Source organism: Martes martes, assembly GCF_963455335.1.
Source record: "Martes martes genome assembly, chromosome: 7".
NCBI lineage: Eukaryota > Metazoa > Chordata > Mammalia > Carnivora > Mustelidae > Martes > Martes martes.
Window position 1 is genome coordinate 60405334 of NC_137894.1, and position 20844 is coordinate 60426177.

Genomic DNA, 20844 nt, shown 5'->3' on the forward strand with positions numbered 1-20844 from the left:
CTCACATTGGTTCCCTTCCCTCACTTGATGTCTTTTACTCATAGGTCATTGGAAAAGTAGATGGAGTCAGCGGAGAGTTACCTCATCTTTCCACCATCAAACCCTCAGGCCATCCCCCAGCTGTCCCATTGTACTTTATGTTCTTCTGAGGGCAGCCTAGCCATTTGTGCCAGGGATCCTTGTTCCCGCCTCTGGGGCTTGCGCACCTGCACTTAGCTCCTCCCCTACATCAATTTCTCCTGCTCAGCTGGCTCAATTCCCTAAAGGATGCTATCAAGTCTTAATAGTCCCCATCTTAAAAAAACAAAAACAAAAACAACAACAACAACAGAAACCTCTCCTGACTACTTGTCCTTCATCTTCGGCTCAATTTCTCTGTTCTTTTCCACTGAAACGGCTCTTACCAAGGCCACAAACCTCTGCATCTTCCAAAGCTTGTGATACATCTCTGTCCAACCCTGCTATTTGGCAGGCTTGAATCTTCCTTATTTGCTTAAACCACTTTCACTCCTGAAATCTGATCTCTGCTTACCATCACCAGTGCTGCAGACCTAGGCCACAGCCTGTCTGCGGCTCTCCCGCCTCTACTCTTGGCAATATTTGAAACGTTGAATGCACCACTGTTTCTGCTCGGTGTCCCCCATTGACTTGCCCCACACCTAAAATAAAATCCAGACTCCTACAAATGTAATGTTTGATCCTGATTTGAAGGGGAATTTTTTTTAAAAAGAAAACAGCTAAAAATTGAGGCAATTGAGGAAATTTGATTGTGGGCTACATATCAGAGGATTTTAGGAAATTAATATATTTCCTGGGTATGATAACGTATTAGAGGTTATGTAAGAAAACAACCCCTTGTTTTTGGGAGATGAGGCTGATGTATTTAGTGGGAAAGTATCGTGTTGGCTGGAACTTATTTTCAAATAAGTTGGCAAGAAATACATTACTATAGAGCAACTATGAGACTGTGTTAATGATTGCTGAATCTAGGTGGGGAGGATAAAAGTGTTTATTATACTATTTCAACTTTCCTATGGACTTGACATTTCTTTAAAGGTTTTTTTTTGTTTGTTTTAATTTGAGACAGAGCATGCACAGGGGAGAGAGGCAGAGGCGGGAGGGAGAATCAGACTCCCCACTGAGCAGGGAGCCCGAAGCAGCATCCGTCACCATGCTCCACAACACTGGCTTCCTTCTGTCCTTCCAGTTCACCAGCCCACCTCAGGCCTTGGTGCACCCTCTTCTTGGAATGCTCTTCCCTACATCTTGGCCTGCTGCTTCTTCGTGTTCCCATCTCCATTGAAAAGTCACCACCTCTGAGAGGCCTTTCCTGACCCTCCTAACTCAGGGAGCACCCTCCTCCAGTCCCCAGGTTAATTTTCTGGTAGCCCCTGATATCCTATCATTTTTTGAGCTTCGTTAACAGACTAGCCCACCACGGGAGGTTCCTAGAGAGTGGAGACCTTGTGTCTTTGGCTCATCACTGTCTCTCCTGTGCCTGGAACTGTGTGCAGTGTGATCAGTGCTTATTGACCTGCTGATCCTAAAACCTGTACCTCCTGCTTGGCCCTCATGAGCCTCACCCAGAGCATTGAACCTGATAAATGCCCTCACCTGGCTCTGTCACGGGCACCTTCTTTCATCATTGTCACGTGTCTGATGAGGTTTTTGTGGTATTTTAAGTCTGGAAACCTGTACAATATAGAGCCTATGATTAACATTACTGTATGGTCTACTTAAAAATGTGCTATCGTCTTACATGAAGGGTTCTTAAAACCAAACAAACAAACAAAAGACAAAACGCAGAGGGGGTGGTAGGAAACTGTTGCTAACAGAGAAGATTATGACAGTGGTAATGGTTTCATGGGTATATATTTATCACCAAACACATGCCATTGTGTATATTAGATGTCTGTAGCTGTTTGTAGGTCGATCATACCTCAGTGAAGTGGTTGGTGGAAAAGATGATTGAAGAACCAAGAGTGCCTGAATTCTGCCCTACCAATGACCCCCTTCATGGAGAAGGCCCCAAGAGACATTCAAGGAGCAACAGCAGTAGAAAATAAAAACCACTTTATTCTAGCTGGTATGGTGCCTGAGACCTTGACACAGGGCATACTGGTAAACCGGCTGGGGGATGGGCTTCACACCCTAAGCACAGCCTCTCATGTCCCCTAAAGCCCCAAACCAAATCCGGATCCCTGCCATTCTCTCCTGGACACATGGTCAAAGATAAATGGTATGAGCTGTGGTCGCTGGACCCACACTGAGAAGGAAATATCTGGTTCTCAGCTTCCTGAGTGGAAGAGGAGGAAAAGACAACCCAACCAATATGCTTGACCTTTCAAAAGCCCAAGAAACTAATCAATCAGATTAGTATTTCTCAGGAAGGGAAGGTTTCTCAGGGTGAGAAGAGAAACTAGGAGTCCCTTCCCCCAGGGACCTGGAACCATCCTCCCACCACACCACCCCCCAAGCCTGCCTGTGTTTGGAATTCCTGGTCTGAGAGATCCCCACCATGTTACATCAGCTGCCCAAGCCAGGAGCTGGGTGTAATATAGTTTCAATGTTCCTCAACCCCTGTCTTCGTACTGACTTTACTTCCTAAAAACGTTTTGAATCTGTCACTATTGCCTTAGTCCTGCTCTAGCTCAGGCCATAGTCCTTCCTGGTTTCCTCTCCTGGGCTCCCAGCTGCTTTGCTGGCTTCTGCCTTTCTGCCATCCAGTGTATCCTGCACGTGGTCCTGCTGGAGTGATCATTCTGAGGAATGCAGAACCGGTCACTGTCTGGCACTGCTGGACTCTTCCAACGCTGCCCTTTGCGGGTAAAGCTCCTACGATTAACAGGCTTACAAGGCCTGGCAGGATTGGCCCCTGCGCACTTTCTCCAGCGTCTTCCTCCCCTTCCCTGAGCAGCTCCATGCTCCAGCCACACTGAACTTGAGTTCCCCAAACTCCACCCTCCTTCTTTCCTTCCCAGACAATTTACCCCTTCCCTGTGGTCACCTTTGTCCCGTTTATCCTTCAGACCTCAGCAGTTGCAAACATCATGTCTTCATCTTAGAACTGGTGTGTCCAGTTACCTGCTCAAGTCTATCCCAGCTGTCTCGTGCACAACAGCCTGGGTATCCTCATGTTGGAGCTTAGCCCAGGGTATCTGTTGTCATTGCCTCTTAACCTGTCTCACTTCCCCATTCTTCTGTGAAAACTGGGTGGGGCCAACTCTGGCTTGGTCATCTTCTATTCCAGAGCCTGCCCAGAGGACATTTGAGGAATACTAGAACAGGAGAATAATTATCCTCAAAAATGGGAAAGTTAATAACCTTTTTTGCTTACTTGTTTTTTGGCCCTACTGATAAAGTCTTGAACTCTCCTGCAGGCAGACAAGTTGTTAAAAGCCTTGAAAGCCCACCTTAAACATGAGGCAAAAAAAGAAAATGAGAATCAGGTAAGTAATATTTTTTTTACCACCTGTTAAATACTAAGACAATTATATTTAATTAATGAGCAGTAAACACAACCAGTGATGACGTGCTATTTATCCCCAAGGAGATCATTTTAAGTAATAATAAATCCTTTGATAATAACTATTTGCTATTAAAAAAAAAAAACTGCCTAGTAGTGAGTAACCTGCTGAATAAGATGTTCTCATAAAAATGCAAAGGTTGTGAATTACTAGTTGCCAAACCTTACAAGAGCTAGCCTGGTATGAGCAAGGAAGGAACAGGATTTGAAGCCCAAAAAATCCGTGTTAAGTAGCAGTTCTGTCATTTCTTCTTATGTGATCTTGGAAAACTGAGATGCGTTTATTCTTAGTTTCCTATTCTTTACAATGGAGACAGTACCTGCTCTACTGAATTGAATGTTACGAAAACGAAATGAAGTAGGGCCTGTGAGAGTGGCTTGTCATGCCCCAGAAACCAGAGTGGTGGGAGAGGGGCTGTCATGGCTGCCTCAGACCGAAGGTTTTGACAGGGCCTGACCTAGTCCACAGATGCTGAGTTAGGGTGAGGATTCTAAACTTGAAAGAGAGGAAAATCCAGAAAGGCCTTAAGGCCCTGTGCTTTGAAGAGCATTCATTATCTATCTGGAAATGGAGATAAATGTAAATATGAATTGAGAATCTAGCTGCTACCTCCCCCTGTCTTTATCATCTTTATATTCCAAGTTATAAACATTTAAAACTGCTAATACTCAAAATTCTTTTGGGGTGCCTGGGTGGCTCAGTCAGTTGAGCATCCAGGTCTTGATCTCAGCTGAGGTCTTCATCCCAGGGTCATGTTTCCAAGCCCTGCACTGGGCTTCATGCTGGGTGTGGAACCTACTTAAAAAATAAACATAAGTAAAAATAAAAAATGTACGGCAAAATTCTTGTGATTCCAGGTTTAATTAACTTAAAATAGACAACAAAAAAGGATCAATTTTGAATTCTAGCTTTAAGATTTTACATCAACTAATCTCCATCTCTCTTTTTATATATAACTCTCTTAATGATTAAGAATACATCATTAAGAGGCGCCTAGGTGGCTCAGTGGGTTAAAGCCTCTGCCTTCGGCTCAGGTCATGATCCCAGGGTCCTGGGATTGAGCCCCGAGTCGGGCTCTCTGCTCAGCAGGGAGCCTGCTTCCTCCTCTCTCTCTCTGCCTGCCTCTCTGCCTGTTGTGATCTCCATCTGTCAAATAAATAAATGTTAAAAAAAAAAAAATACATGATTAAGGAGCACCTGGGTGGCTCAGATGGTTAAGTGTCTGTCTTCAGCTCAGGTCATGATCTGCAGGTCCTGGGATCGAGCCTCACGTCGGGTTCACTGCTCAGCGGGAATCTGCTTCTGCCTCTCCCCCTGCTTGTGCTCTCTCTGTCTCTGTATCTCTCTCAAATGAATTTTTTAAAAAAGGTGATTAGTGCCATTGGAAATCAAGATTTTAGTTTGGATGGTAGTTAATAGAGTAATTAATAGTTAATTAGTAGTTAATATAGTAAAATCATCCCCTATCTATCATATTTCAAATTTAACATCTCAGGGGCCATTCCGTTTTGAAAAAATTTCACAAAAGCATGATGATAGTCCAAATTCAGTCAGATAGAGGTGTTGGATCTGTAAATAGTAAGCTTAGGGCGCCTGGGTGGCTCAGCCAGTTAAGCGTCTGCCTTCGGCTGGGATCATAATCCCAGGGTCCTGCAATCGATCCCCACATCAGCCTTCCCTTTCAGTGGGGAGTCTGTTTCTCCCTCTCCTTCTGTACTCCCCACCCCTGGCTTGTGCTCCCTCGCTCATGCGGTCTCTCTCTCAAAATCTTTAAAAAAAAAAAAAAAAAGGAGCTTAAAGACTTATTTAATTTTAGGGAGAAATGTGTGCATAAGCGTGTGCAGGGGGTGAGTTAGAGATGGGGAAAGAGAATCCTTAAGCAGATTCCCCAATAAGCAGCACTCAGTCCCAGGGCCCCGAGATTGTGACCTGAGCTGAAATGGAGAGCCGACCGCTCAAACAACTGAGCCACCCAAGTGCCCCTCAATAGTGAGCTTAGATGGGAAGATCTGATACAAAAAAGAGTTGGTTTTTCTAAGGCTGCAGGGGGAGTCAACACAGCCCAAGTGCACAGCAAAGAGATCATTGATGCTACCAATGACAGATGTGTAAACTTCCAGACCCCCCAAATCCTCCCGTAGGGGATGCACAGGTGTTGGTCCTATCTGAGTGAGTGGGACATCACACCTTATGGAAGTTTTATTCTTGCACTGCGGGTCAGCCTTAACTGTAGGAGTTGGAGCAGCTTGGTATGTGGGTTCGTCTGGCTGTGTTCCAAGGACTGCCTTGTCTGAACTAGGGGTCCTCCGTCAGTCTCGGAGTTAGTCAAGTCTGTTACAGGTGCATCACGGTGCATTGGGAATGAACACCTCCTCCCTGATCACTGTCTGCCTCCCAGACTAGCCTGTATTTAAGGTGCATGGGATTAAAACTAGCAATGTCCAGGACTGTGCTAACAGACATCTAAACAGGACAGTTCTGGACCTGTCCTGCCCTCTGCTAATAGGGAGTCCCTGCGGGAGGGCTATATAAACACTTTAAGTGTCCCTGTAGTCCAACGGTACGAGTAACCTAAGGGTGTTGCTTGTATAGTGGAAGCAGCTTCTTTTTCTTCACCATGCCTCTCCAGGAAGTTGGGAAGCAGGATCCAGATAGCATCTTTCTCCTCTCCTGTATCCCCACCTTTGAATTGATGTGTACCTGTTTTCACCTGTCACCTGCAGTGAGTTCACAGGTGCAGCTCGGTGTGCTGTAGCACGCTCTTCTCGTTCCTTAGCTCCTGTACCTTTCCTTGCCATTCTTCATCCTAGACCTTGCATCACTTGTAACTGTGTCACTTCTGCAATATTTTACCTCTGTCTAAAATCTGCCGTTCTGTTCTCTAAGCCTCCTTATTCTTGGACTTCCACGTTTATTTTATATTGTGGTTCTTATTACAGGACATATGGGTGAATCATTTGAGGAGATTTTTACAAATAGTGGTAGATAGAACTTCTCATACTCCAGGCCCACTCAGTCAGCTCTGAGGGTGGGGTCCAGGCAGCCCCGTGCAGTGGAGTAAAAATAGGATACAAAGCACTCTAGCCACCACTGCCGCACGCAGAGCACCAGGTGTCAGGACCAGGTAGAATATTGGAAGGCCTCTCTGCAAGGAAATTTGATGGCATCAAGCTCCGGCTTCTGGCATTCAGTGGTTCCCTTGCATAAAAGCCTCCTCCTCGAGTAAGGACCCTACTGGATCAGGTCCTGCCAGATAAGGCCCTGCCACACATCCAAGCCTCTGATGAGGTCTGCCTTATTTTTTTGAAATAGGATAGACAGCCAATAGTCACCAGACATTTGAGGGGAAGCCTGCAGTGGAAGAGAGCTGAAGATAAATAACAAGAGGACCCTAAAGGAGACCCAGATGACCGAGAAAACAAACAAAAAGCTCTAAGAAAAAAAATGCCTTTCAAGAACTAAATGATTTATCAACTAGAATCAAGCTACACAGACACGGCACAGATGATTCAATTAAGGTTATATAACAAGCTATAAATGTTAACAAGTTAGACAATAGATGACATTGAGAGAAAAAAGGAGGACAAGAGGTGAAGGGAAGTATAAGGATTCTGTACTGAGATTTCACAGGAGGCTTTGTGTAGGTGTGGGACAAGATATAAAGGTTTCAGAGTCCTTAGGGGAGCAAAGGTAATAGAGTGAAGGGGTACAGTGCTCTCGGGAGGAAGATGGGAGAGGAGCGTGGGACCAGTGAGCTAAACTGTAGCCCATGTAGCACTGAAAACAGCTGCTGCAGCCACAAATGCATAGTCTCCCCCGCCCCGGCAAACCCCGAGTGATCCGTAAGTGACCACCTAAAGCGAAGGAAGCCCTAGAAATGGGAGGGCTGGGGTGGAGAAGCAACTGCTTTCCGTTAGAATCTCTTCAGTACTACTTTATTTTTTTTAGCCACAGGTGTATTTCAGATCAGCTCCTGATTAGAATTTAGTGTAAAAACAAAAACACCAAAAGCAAATCAAACCTCTCCTTTATACTGTGTAGGTAAGAGAATGCGCTGAAGACAGGCCTTCCTCATACTCATGATCATTTCTCACTTACTTTTTTTTTTCCTAGTGCTCCCATAGTTTCATTTTTACATTTAAATCTTTTACCCAGGGGCATCTGGGTAGCTCAGTCGGTTAAGCATCTGCCTTTGGCCCAAGTCATGATCTCTGGTTCCTGGGATCAAGCCCCACATTGAGCTCCCTGCTTAGCGAGGAGCCTGCTTCTCCCTCTGCCTCTGCCTCTCCTCCTGCTCATGATCTTTCTGTATCTGAAGTGAATAAATAAAATCTTAAAAAAAAAAACCTCTGACCCATCTAGATTGCATTTGTGTGTGAAAAAACAAGTTTCATTTCCCTCCCCCTACCAAAAAGATAAGCAGTTAATTTTCTCTGCATCATGTGTTGAATCATGAATCTAGTCTTCCCCCCCATTATTATGAAGTGCAACTATTATCAAACAATGTCTTCTTACATAAGCAAGTCTATTTGGGATAATCTGATCCTTGTACCACTCTGTTCTAATAATGGAGCACTTTTAGTTTCTGTTAGTACAGGTGTCATTCTTACCTTACTCCCTTATTCTGGCCTTGGACAAGTTACTTTAGACTCTCTAAGCCTCAATTTGCCTCTCTGTGAACTGGGGATAATGTTAGTGCATATCTTTTTTATATATATATATATATATTTTTTTAATTTTTAAGATTATTTATTTATTTGACAGAGAGAGAGAGATCACAAGTAGGCAGAGAGAGAGGGGGAAGGAGGCTCCCTGCTCAGCAGAGAGCCCGATGCGGGGCTTGATCCCAGGACCCTGGGATCATGACCTGAGCTGAAGGCCGAGGCTTTAACCCACTGAGCCACCCAGGCCCCCCAATGTTAGTGCATATCTTTTTTTTTTTTTTTTTTTTGTTAGTGCATATCTTATTGGCTTTGAGGAATAAGTGAGATAACCCATGAAGTTGTGATATTAGCTGTACTTATTGGAGCATACTGCCTAGTACTCTGCTTTGTGTATATTCAAAAGAAAATTAATGCTAATTTGCTTACTTACTCATATTAAGAAAACTTTGAGTTCTTTCCTAGCCTAGTTTTTAAGCTGGGGTTATTAAGTGTGATCGTTTTTTCTTTTTAAGATTTTATTTTTGGGGGCACCTGGGTGGCTCAGTCATTAAGCATCTGTCTTTGGCTCAGGTCATGATCCCGGGATCCTGGGATTGAGTCCTGCATCGGGCTCCCTGCTCAGTGGGAAGCCTGCTTCTCCTTCTCCCACTCCCCACGCTTGTGTTCCCTCTCTCATTGTCTCTCTCTGTCAAATAAATAAATTTTTTTTTTTAAGATTTTGTTTATTTATTTGACAGAGAGAGATCACAAGTAGGCAGAGAGGCAGGCGGTGGGGAAGGGGGGGCGGGGAAGCAGACTCCCTACTGAACAAGGAGCCCGATGCGGGGCTCGATCCCAGGATCCTGAGATCATGACCGAAGCCGAAGGCAGAGGCTTAACCCACTGAGCCACCAAGGCACCCAAATAAATAAAATCTTAAAAAAAAAACAAAATAATTTTATTTGTCAGAGAGAAAGAGTGCAAGCAGGGAGAGCAGCAGGCAGAAGGAGAAGCAGGCTCCCCACTGAGCAGGGAGCCCAACGCAGGACTCGATCTCAAGACCCTCGGATCTTGACCTGAGCTGAAGGCAGACGCCTAACCTACTGAGCCACCCAGGCGTCCCTGATTGTTTCTTTCCAAAGGCTCTCAAATTCGTGTCCTGGCCTATACTTTAGTATAAGAGCGTTTAAAAATTACCTTTTGAAAATATGTTTTCTATTCAGTTTAAATTCTGATTCTTCCTGAACACTGTAACTCTAAAAATAGGATGTGGCAGATGAATGTCTTTCTTTCCACGATGGAAGTCAGATCTCTGCATCGTCCTGTGAGGAGGCTGAGCTACAGAGCCATGGCCAGGAACAAACTGAGAGGGAGCCGCTTGGTCATGGCACCAAAACCAGGAGAAGGTGCAGGACAGTCCTCAGGAACCCTGACACCCAGGTGAATGGACGTGTGCAAATTCTGACCACCACCTGTGCTAAAATTGGTATATTCTTAGGAAACTTTCTCTTTGAATTTCCTTATGATACCAAACGGTTGTAAATTCTGTGTGCTATGAGCTCTGTGAAAACACAGACCCAAGTCTAGACAGGTCGTCACACCCTGGGTGCTGGCACATGGGAAGTACTCACTGAGGAGTAAGCACAAATTCAATATGGGTTGAGTAAATATGAAAGTGAGGGAAGTGCTCCCCTAAGTGAGGGCTGGTAAGAAGGAAAGAGAAACCAACATTAGTAAGATTTTTTTTCAACTGGACTCAGACCTAGTGATCACTCTTCTGTTGGTCATTCAGCAGAATGGTCCTGGGATTAGCCAGAGCCTTCCCTCAGTTGCTTGGAGAAGACTCTGATTTTACTTTTTATCCTCTCATTCAAATGTAACTTTACAGGACATAGTCCTAATTTTTATTTTCTAGCCCCATAGAGTCCCTCAGCCTTTAGACTATCCATTTACCCCTAGGAGAGCTTATCTTGCTATTGAAGCTTTTCAGTGGGCCCTAGTAGGTCCTCTTCCTAGCTCTGCCACTCAGAAATCTAATTCTCTCCTGCTTTTCTTCCTTTAGCCCCTTTCTAATGTGGGTGTCGATCTTTGGAAGGCAATGGTGACTTTTCATCATTTAAATCCTTTCTTCCCTTTTAACATTTGTGGCAGGATCATTCAGAGATAAAAGTAAGTGACCACACTGAATTCCAGAATCAAGAGAAGCAGGAACACCAGGATCTCAGAACAGTTGCGGAAGTGCCTTCACCACCAGATGAGAGCCAAGGAGAGGAGAATGCCGTTTCCTCAGGAAAAAGAAGAAGAAATGGTATGCCAAATAAGGAAAACCAAAATGAAAGCCTGAGATTCCAGGGATACCCCTGTGTATTCATTTCCTAGGACTGCCCTAACAAAGTACCCCAAACCAGATGCTTTGTCCTCAGGTCCTGTCAGGGTTGCTAAAGGTTAAGACTTCCACATACCGTTCTGAAGAACACAGTTCAAACCAGAACATCATGCTGTAAAACTAAGTGTTCTACAGTGACAGCAGAAGTGGAAACTAAACACAGTCGACCATCAAGTCCTCTTCAGTACTGTTGTGGAAAAACCAGGGTAATAGTGGTAGCTGGAAAGTTTAGGCAAGTTGATATCTATGCAAATAGAATGTGGGCTCTCCTCCTCCCCACCAGCTCCTTCAGGCCTGTTCCAGACACCAGTGCACAGAGCTGCGTGCATGCTGCTCCCCGACGACTCCTGAAGAGGAGCCGCAGAGTCTCCCTTTGTTGGGGGGGGCGAGTGCTTTTATTTTGGTAAATGTATACTTTCCTTAGTTTCTAACCTTCTAAAAACCTCTTCCCTAAACTGTGTCAACTAAAAGTTTGTTTCAAGGAGACCAGAAACCTTGAGTTCCCCCAGACCCAACAGGACCCGGGGCTTCTTGAGTTCCTTGCCCGGGAAACCTGCCTGCTGCGCGGTATCTCATGTTCACTTCCCTGTAGCAGCCCTGTCTGCGCCCCAGGGCAGGGCCTGATGGAGGGGGGAGAGAGAAGGCGACCCAGTCCCATGGCCTCCATGCAGTGATGTGCAGAATTTCTAATGCTGATCCATTCCTCCTTCCCCAGAATTTGGACTGTCTTACTAAATGTCAACAGTTCCTGGAGGTAGAGCTGCTGATTCTGACTGAGACTGGGAGCCTGCAATTTTTTTTTTTTAAGATTTTATTTATTTATTTATTTGACAGAGATCACAATAGGCACAGAGGCAGGCAGAGAGAGAGAGAGGGGGAAGCAGGCTCCCTGCTGAGCAGAGAGCCCGATGCGGGGCTCAATCCCAGAACCCTGGGATCATGACCTGAGCCGAAGGCAGAGGCTTAACCCACTGAGCCATCCAGGCGCCCCAAGCCTGCAATTTTTTAATCAACACCACGGGGAATTAAGATACATATGCCTCCTAAGCCCAGTTTAAAATCATGATTTAGAGCAAGATATAAAAAAATGTGACCAAGAGTCAGAAGTGGGGGTGGAATTACCAGTATCCACCCCATCATTTTGTCAGGGAAACTTAGCTGCAGGACCTGGTTTCAAGAGCATGGAGAGCTGAGTTGGTAAAACATGCAGCTCTTGATCTCAGGATTGTGAGTTCAAGCCCCATGTTGGGCCTAGAGCTTAAAATAAAACAAACACAGGATTTTCTCGTACAAGTGTATGGAGTACAAAAAGCTCATTGGAAGGGGTTCATATTCCACGTATGCAACTAACCTTTAAGAAACTACTGTTGGGTGCCTGGGTGGCTCAGTGGGTTGAGACTCTGCCTTCAGCTCGGGTCATGATCTCAGGGTCCTGGGATCGAGGCCCGCATTGGGCTCTCTGCTCAATGGGGAGCCTGCTTCCCCCTCTCTCTCTCTGCCTGCCTCTCTGCCTGCTTGTGATCTCTCTCTGTCAAATAAATAAATAAAATCTTGGGGGGGGGCAAAAAAAAAAAAGAAACTACTGTTTGTCAAGTGGTACTTAGCACTGTATCAGAAAAGACTACTCACTGTTCTCTGAAAAGGCTTGATATTACAGTATTCTCCCCTTTCAAACACCTGTTTGTGGCAAGATTTGTTTTCATATGTACTTCAAACAAAAAAATACATCATAATATAGTGTATGCAAAAGCAGATAAGAGAATCCAGCTGTCTTTAAGTCAGACATTTGGTAAATGGTGAAAATATACCATCTTCTCACTATTTTGATCTTAGAAATTCTAGCCATTTTTCATAAATGTTTTTGTTAACCTATAACAAGTACATTTTTTAGTGTATCAATTTTTTAATGTTTTAATTGTAATATCTACTGGCACATACTGATAGAATGTAAACAAAAATAGGGGGAGTCCTTCATAATTTCTAAGAGTCTAACACGATCCTGAGACTAGAAGTGCGAGAATTGCTACTCTGTTCTAGAGATGACGTCATTTAGGTTTTGTGAGTTATTCTAGTCATGCCCATTAAAGCAAAGGAAAATCTTGGTTCTGGGATTTCAGTGTCATATCTCTTTAGTCTACTTTAATCTGGAACATTCTTCAGTCTTCCTTCGTCTTTGAGGATTTTTTTTTTTTTTTGATGTTTTCATTTTTTAATACAGGCCAGTTTTGTTGGGTCCTTGGCCTTGGTTTGTCTAGTAAGTGCTGAGGGTTAGATTTAGATGCTGGACGTGGGGCAGGATCCCATAGGGTAATCCTCAGTCACTGCTCCCAGAAGGCACAGGTGGTGGCTTGTTCACAGGTGATGACCTTGAGAAGTTTCCCCTTTGTGAAGCAGCTTTTTTTTTTTTTCCCCATTTGTAGTATCTGGGGAGGAGTGACTCTGACTCCATAAATATCCTGTTGTGCATGGAATGTTACCTTTCTGGTTTTAGAGGCCAGCTCCAAGCAGAAGCCCCTGCAGGCCCTCCTGCCCTACCCAGGCACTCTTTGTTGTCTTATGGACGCACTGGGAAACCTCCCCGACTGAGGGACGTGATTATACGTAGTAGTTCTTGAAAATCCATTTGGATATTTTTAAGTAGATTGCTTCAAGTTGGAAAAGATAACAGAATGTGGTCGTAAGTGAAGGGAAAATGGCCAATACATACACCCTGATTTCAACAGGATTTAAAGAATAAAAACTAGTAGGGAAGAGGAGGACCTGAGGAAATAGGCCAAAATGCTCATGGGTAAGGATGTTTCTTAGGTCGGTGGGATTGTGGGGGTGTGTGGGTTTTTGTTTTTTTTTTTTTAAGATTTCGTTTATTTATTTGACAGGGAAAGATCACAAGTAGGCAAGAGAGGCAGGCAGAGAGAGAGAGAGGAAGGAAGCAAGCTCCCCGTTGAGCAGAGAGCCCAACACGGGGCTCGATCCCAGGACCCCGGGACCATGACCCGAGCCAAAGGCAGACACTTTAACCCACTGAGCCACCCAGACGCCCCTGTGGGTGTGTTTTTAAGATTTGATTTTTAAGAAATCTCTATGCCTATTTGTCTAATTTGGGAATTGAACTTACAACCCTGAGATCAAGAGTCACACGCTCTACCAATTGAACCAGCCAGCCATCCCAGGATTGTGGGATTTTTACTGTTCTAGTTACAATAACCTGTTCATAGCAAAAGTTTTGAAAAAGTTTTCTTAAATTATTATTTGAGAAAGAGCATGAGCAGAGGGAGAAGCAGACTCAGCACTGAGCAGGGAGGCCAATCAGGGCTCAATCCCAGGACCCTGGGATCATAACCAGAGTTGAAGACAGATGCTTAACCCACTGAGCTACCCAGGCACCCATTAAATTTCTGTCTATTTACATAACTTCTATACAAGGAAGCATAAAATTTCTTCCTACTTGAAGTGTATGAGCTAAAATTGTAGTAATGCTACAACTCCTTCTTTATGCTCATTTTTCCCACCACCTTAGCACACATCCCATCACATGAAAGTGCCATGTTAACTTCTAGACCTTTTTTCTTTTTTTTTTTTCTTTAAGATTTTGTTTATTTGACAGACACAGATCACAATTAGGCAGAGAGGCAGGTAGAGAGAGAGGAAGGGAAGCAGGCCCCCAGCTGAACAGAGAGCCCGATGCGGGGCTCGATCCCAGGACCCTGGATGATCCCCATGACCTGAGCCGAAGGCAGAGGCTTTAACCCACTGAGCCACCCAGGCATCCCAAGACCTGTTTTTTTCTTTTAAACTTTATTTATTTTAGTGATCTCTACACCCAGCATGGGAGTTGAAATTACAACCCTGAGATCAAGACTCGTACACTCTGACTGAGCCAGCCAGGCGCCCCCAGCTTCTAGACATTTCTTAATCAGAAGAACTTGTTTCGAAATCTTTGATTAGTTCTGTTTCTTTCCATGTAGGTAATGAAGATTCGAAGGTACCTTCAGAAGGAAAGAAGTCTCTCTACACAGATGGGTTTTCCAAACCTGGAAAAAGCAAAAGAACTATAAGCACAACTCCAAGTAAGTTTTACACACACAGAAACAAAGTAACAGCTGGCGCCTTTGGGCTAACGCCGAATACCCAGTGTGCAAGAACAGCTGATGGCCTGAATGCTGGAATTGGGCCTGCCATCCATCTTCTCTCATTTTCTAGCTCTGAGACCAGGGGCCTCTTAGCCTTGGTAAACCCACTTCCTCAGTTTCCAGTGGGAATGCATATAATACCTATTTTGTCAGGTCGATGAAGTTGGCCCTCCAGTTCCAGATCCCCGCCTAAAGCTGTGACTGCAGTAAAGCGAATCCAACTGGTTTGTGTCCTCAGGATGGAAAAGTTCTTTTTATGCTGTACTATAGTTTGTTAAGTGTGTGATAAGTGTTACGTCTCAAAGAACAGTGCACGTATTTTAATTAAAAAATAATTCATTGCTAAAGAATGCTAGCCATCATGTGAACTTGCAGCAAAGTGGTCATCTTTTTGCTGGCCAAGGGTCTTGCCTCAGTGTAGATGGCTCTGAACAAGGGAGATGGATGGTGGTTGCTGAAGGTCGGGGTGGCTGTGGCAGTTTCTAAGAACAAGGCCATAGTGAAGTTTGCCCCAACCACTGACTTCCTTTAACAAATGATTTCTCTATAGAGTGCGGTACTGTTGATAGCATTTTACTCCCAGTAGAACTTCATCCAAAACTGGAGTCCATCTTCTCAAACCCTGCTGCTGCTTTATCAACTGAGTTTATTCTAAATATTCTAGAATATTCTAAACCCTTTGTTGTCATTTCAACAGTCTTCGCAGCATCTTTGCCAGGAGTAGATTCCATCGCAAGAAACCACTATCTTTGCCCATCTGTAAGAAGCAACTCCTCATCCATGAGTTGTATCATGAGATAGCACCAAGTCAGTCACATCTTTAGGCTCCACTTCTCGTTCTAGTTCTCTCGCTATTCCCACCACATCTGTAGTTACTTCCTCCACTAAAGTCTTGAGCTCCTCAGAGTCATCCTTGAGGGCTGGAATCAGCTCCTTCCAAACTTCTATTTGTGCTGATATTTTGGTTTCTTTCTTTTCTTTTCTTTCCTTTTTTTAAGATTTTATTTATTTATTTGACAGAGATCACAAGTAGGCGGGGGGGGGGGGTAGACTCCCTGCTGAGCAGAGAGCCCAATATGGGGCTCGATCCCAGGACCTGAGATTACGACCCAAGCCGAAGGCAGACACTTAACTGACTGAGCCACCCAGGCGCCCCTTGGTTTCTTGACATGAATCACAAATATTCTTAATGGCATCTAAAACGGCACACCATTTCCAGAAAGTTTTCACTTTTGCCCAGGCCCATCAGAGGAATTACTGTCCATGGCAGCTATAGCTTACAAAGTCTATTTCTCAAATAGGACTTGAAAGTCTAAATGACTCCTTGATTCATGGCTGCAGAAGGGATGCTGTGTTAGCATGAAAACAACATTAATCTCCTATATCTCCCACTGAGCCCTGGGGTGACCAGGTGCATTGTCAATGAGCAGCCATATTTTGAAAGTAATCTGTTTTCTGAGCAGTAGATCTCAACATTGGGCTTAAAATATTCAGTAAATTATGTTGTAAACATGTGCATTCCAAGCTTTGTTATTTGATTTCTATAGCACAGGCAGAGTAGGTATGGTATATAATTCTTAAGGGCACTAGGATTTTCAGACGGTAAATAAGCATTGGCTTCAACTTCAAGTCACCAGCTGCATTAGCCCCTCTCAAGAGTCAGCCTGTCCTTTGAAGCCGGACATTGACTTCTCTGTAGCTTTCAGTTCTAGATGTCATCTGGAAATAGAAGGCTGTCTCAGCTACATTGAAACTCTAGTGTTCATACAGCCGCCGCCTCCATTACTGCTCTAGCTCTCCTGGCTCACGTGCTGCAGCTCCTACGTCGACATTTGCTGCTTCACTTTGTACTTCTATGTCCTGGGAGAGACATGAACCTCATGAACTGACCTCTGCTAGCTTCCAGCCTTTCTTCCGAAGCTTCCCCAACTTCCTCAGCCTTCACAGAATGGAAAGGCATTAGGGACTTGCTCTGGATTAGGATTTGGTGTAAGGGAACGCTGTGGCTGATTTGGTCATCTAACCCAGGCCACTCAGACTTTCTCTGTATCAGCAATGAGACTATTTCACCTGAAGACCTCAAGGCCACCGTGGGAGCAGACGAACACATAACATTTAAGTTTGTGGTCTCATCGGGGCACTGCTTGCAGTGCCCCAAAACAATTACGGTAATAAAATCAAAGATCGCTGATCACAGATCACCAGAGCAAATACTTAACAATAATGAAAAAGTTGAAAATTCTGCAGTAATTACCAAAAGGTAATACAGAGACATGAAGTGAGCCAGTGCAGTTAGAAAGCTGGCTCTTGAGAGGGTTGGGAGAAACCTTCAATTTGTTAAAAGAAACAAAAAACCCAGTATCTCAAAGTGCCATAAAACAATATATGTTTATATATAGATTGAGACTAGTTTTCTATCTCTGATGACCTAGCGTAGCACCTAGCACATGGCAGGTAGTCAGTAAATCTCTGCAAATGAGTGTCTATAAAGTACTTTATACAATGTCCACCTTGTAATTATGTTTCTTAAAATTTTTTAAGTAATCTCTACCTTCAAAATGGGCTTTAATGCATGATCCCAAGATCAAGAGTCAATTGACTGAGCCAATCAGGCACCCCTAAATTTTTTTTCAGTTATAAGTTTAAGGGATTCCATATCTAAAAGTATAATTGCTTGTTCTCTATTGCATAGTACATAGCATGTTGAGGTATTATGTATTTATAGTACTTAGAATGCTGCTCAGCACATATTACAAATGTATATACTTGGGGCGCCTGGGTGGCTCAGTGGGTTAAGGCCTCTGGTTTCAGCTCAGGTCATGGTCTCGGGGTCCTGGGATCGAGCCCCGTGTCGGGCTCTCTGCTCGGCAAGGAGCCTGCTTCCTCCCTTTCTCTCTGCCTGCCTCTCTGCCTACTTGTTGTCTCTGTCTGTCAAATAAATAAAATCTTAAAAAAAAAAAAGATATAAAAAAAGATATATACTTAATAGTTAATTAGAATCTTAATTTTTAAATTTTTTTATATTTCTTATTTTTTTAAAGTAATCTCTATACCCAACATGGGCTTGAACCCACAACCGCAAGATCAAGAGTCACGCACTCCTCCGACTGACCAGCTAGGCCCCTCAAGAATATTCTTAATCAGAATAGCACAGAGCAGGGACAGGCAAATTGCTGCCAGCCCTGGCCTGTCTTAAAACCCTTAAGCTAAGAATGTTTTTTAGTTTTAAAAGATTGTATTTAAAAAAAAGAGAGAGAGAGATCATACCATATGTGGCCACAAAGACTAAATAAAATATTTACTGTCTGACCCTTAACAGAAAAGGTTTGCCAATCCTTGGTATAAAGCTTTCTAAGCATTGTAAAATGTTATATTTATGATTACATAAAGGCCATTTGATTAACTGGTGAGGGGAGATGAAAAATCTTAGTCTTTCCTTGTTCTGTGGCTTAAACCAAGTTGTCAGTTAGCGATGAAATGGACAGAGGAGAGCAGTATACGTTGAATAGTTAATAAGGTAAATATACTTTGTCTCTGAGTTTACAAAAACTGAAAGATTTGAAATTAAAGTTTTAGCAAAGATGATGTTGAAGTTGAATGTCAGGGATGCAGAGAAGAGAATAAGTGTTAACAGAAAGACAAAGGAAAGGTGAATAAATGGATTTGTCTTGTTATTAATTGTTATATTTGGGGGAACATTCTAGACTTTAAGAAGCTTCATGAGGCTCGTTTTAAGGAAATGGAGTCCATCGATCAATATATTGAGAGAAAAAAGAAAAATTTTGAAGAACACAATGCATTTCATGAACTGAAGGTATGCTGATAAAATTATGTGGGGTTTTTTTGTTGTTGTTGTTGTTTTAAGATTTGTTTATTTGAGAAAGAGAACAAGCACAAGCAGGAGGGGTAGAAGGAGAGGGAAAGAGAATCCCAAGCAGACTCAGCGCTGAGCGTGGAGCCAACTCAGAGCCTGGTCTCAGGACTTGGAGATCACGACTTAAGCCGAAACCAAGAGTCATATGCTCAGTTAATGTGCCACCCAGGAGCCCCCCAAATTATGTTCTTAATGGGACTGAACTATTTGACTTTATGTTTTTATTTTTGTCAAAGTTTTTATTTATTTGAGAGAGAGAACAAGAAAGCAGAAGCAGGGGGAGTGGCAGAGGGAGAAGCAAGTTCCCCGCTGAGCAGGGAGCCCGATGCAGGACTTGATCCCAGGACCCCAGGATCGTGACCTGAGCCAAAGGCAGATGCTCAACCAGCTGAGCCACCAGGTGCCCCAAACTGTTTGATTTTCATGTCAATACCTTAGCTAATACAGCCAGCTTTTTATTTATTGTCCTACCAGTGGAATGGATTTGAGTTTAATATATCTTTATTATCAGAAATTTCTTCTCCCACCATAAGAATTTTCAGAACTTCAGAATAAAACCAGGAGTCCTCACTATAAAGAACTAATTCCAAAACACCAGTAAGTTGTTCTGTTTTCAGCACTCATACATTGTGCTTATTACTTTTATTGAGGACGGACTGATTTACGGGTGAAGCCATTTTCATTCCCTGTCTCTCACGTAAAGGAAAAAGGACTGAGTTGCTGTGGCTTACTTAAGGCCTCCCTCGTAACTGAGCTCCTGGGGGCCCTTTAGTCCAGGTGCTGGGGCACTCAAGGTCCCTTTGAGTTAAAAAAGGTGATGAAGTCAGCCCCGAGGCTGGCTTAGAGCAGTGAGTTGACAACATCCTGTTACTCCCTTACATGGTCTCTGGTGGTCAAGAGGAGCCACACAGAAGACTGGGGAACATCTATTTTAGAATTTCATTAATACCTACAATGTGCTTATTTCTCAAGAGGAATTGGAGGCAGTCTTTGGTATTTCAACACGTAACAGTATAAAGTTGACTGGAAAGGGGCAGAACATGAGCACTGTTAGCAGGGACAGTATCTGCTATATCAGTCAGTTGAGTTTTCAGTTTTCTGATACAAATGCCAACACAGAAACACACTAGGTGACAAGTTCTACATAATTTAAAAAAAAAACAAAACACCATAAGCTTCTTAGAAGCTGAATCTACTATATTTTTTTTTAAGATTTTATCTATTTCGGGGTACCTGGGTGGCTCAGTGCGTTAAGCCTCTGCCTTCGGCTCAGGTCATGATCTCAGGGTCCTGGGATCGAGCCCTGCATCTGAGCCCTGTGTCGGGCTCTCTGCTCAGTGGGGAGCCTGCTTCCTCCTCTCTCTCTGCCTGCCTCTCTGCCTACTTGTGATCTCTGTCTGTCAAATAGATAAATAAAATCTTAAAAAAAAAAAAAAAAGATTTTATCTATTTGACAGAGAGAGAGACCGTGAGAGAGGGACCACAAGCACAGGGAGCAAGAGAGGGATAAGCAGGCCACCCTAGAAGCTGAATCTAAAGGAGTAACATTCATTTGAACTCTTTATAAAACCACTGCTAACCTAGCATTTCCCAACCAGCTAACAGGACAAAGCCAAGCCATGGCATTTGAAGGCCTCCATTGCTGCCTACTGATCCAACAGCAGGGTGTGGAAATCGGCGAAGAGATACTCAGTGTGCCCCTAATAACACTTGCTTAAATATTAGCAAGGGCTAGGTATCACTACATTGACAGTTGAGTACCTGGCTTTTGCTGATGATTTACAGGAAGTAGACCTCTAGTTTTGTTTTTTGTTTTTGTATGAGAACGAGCTAGCTGCACATATGCCTGCAAGCAGGCATTTCCTCACCTTCCATGAAGCCGAGTCTACTAAAACACTTGATTGAAAGTCAGGTTTTCTATACTACATAATATGGGTTAGTCAGTTTTCCCAGGCAAAAATTAGGGCAGAACAGGTGTCTCAACCCTAAACTTGAGTGTAGCCCTGAAGATGTGTTAAATAAATTAGTAGGTCATCTTATTTTTTTACTGCTACTCCCCGGAACGAGTTTAGTTCTAAAATCTCATTCCCATTCCCCATTAAGGAATAGATCTCTCAGATGGGTTATTTGGTATGATCTATTTGGAAACTGGAAAATAAAAAACAATTAATAGTGATGTCACCGTAGCTGATAGGAAGTTTTTCTTGACAGTTGACATGTTTTGGGATTGATCATTGGGCAGTGTTGGATAATAACGAATAAGCAGAGATCCTAGACAGAATCC

General features: G+C 43.6%; 1 protein-coding gene across 2 annotated transcripts in view; it reads left to right on the top strand.

Moving 5' to 3' along the window:
* The window catches only part of NUSAP1 (nucleolar and spindle associated protein 1), a 72733-nt gene that overhangs the window by 42318 nt on the left and 9571 nt on the right, over positions 1-20844 (top strand). For both annotated transcript variants that reach the window (XM_080807452.1, XM_080807451.1), the window contains 5 exons: positions 3381-3449; positions 9437-9610; positions 10322-10478; positions 14522-14623; positions 18391-18500. In XM_080807452.1, the coding sequence (XP_080663578.1) occupies positions 3381-3449; positions 9437-9610; positions 10322-10478; positions 14522-14623; positions 18391-18500 (612 nt within the window). The remainder of the gene's footprint in view (positions 1-3380; positions 3450-9436; positions 9611-10321; positions 10479-14521; positions 14624-18390; positions 18501-20844) is intronic.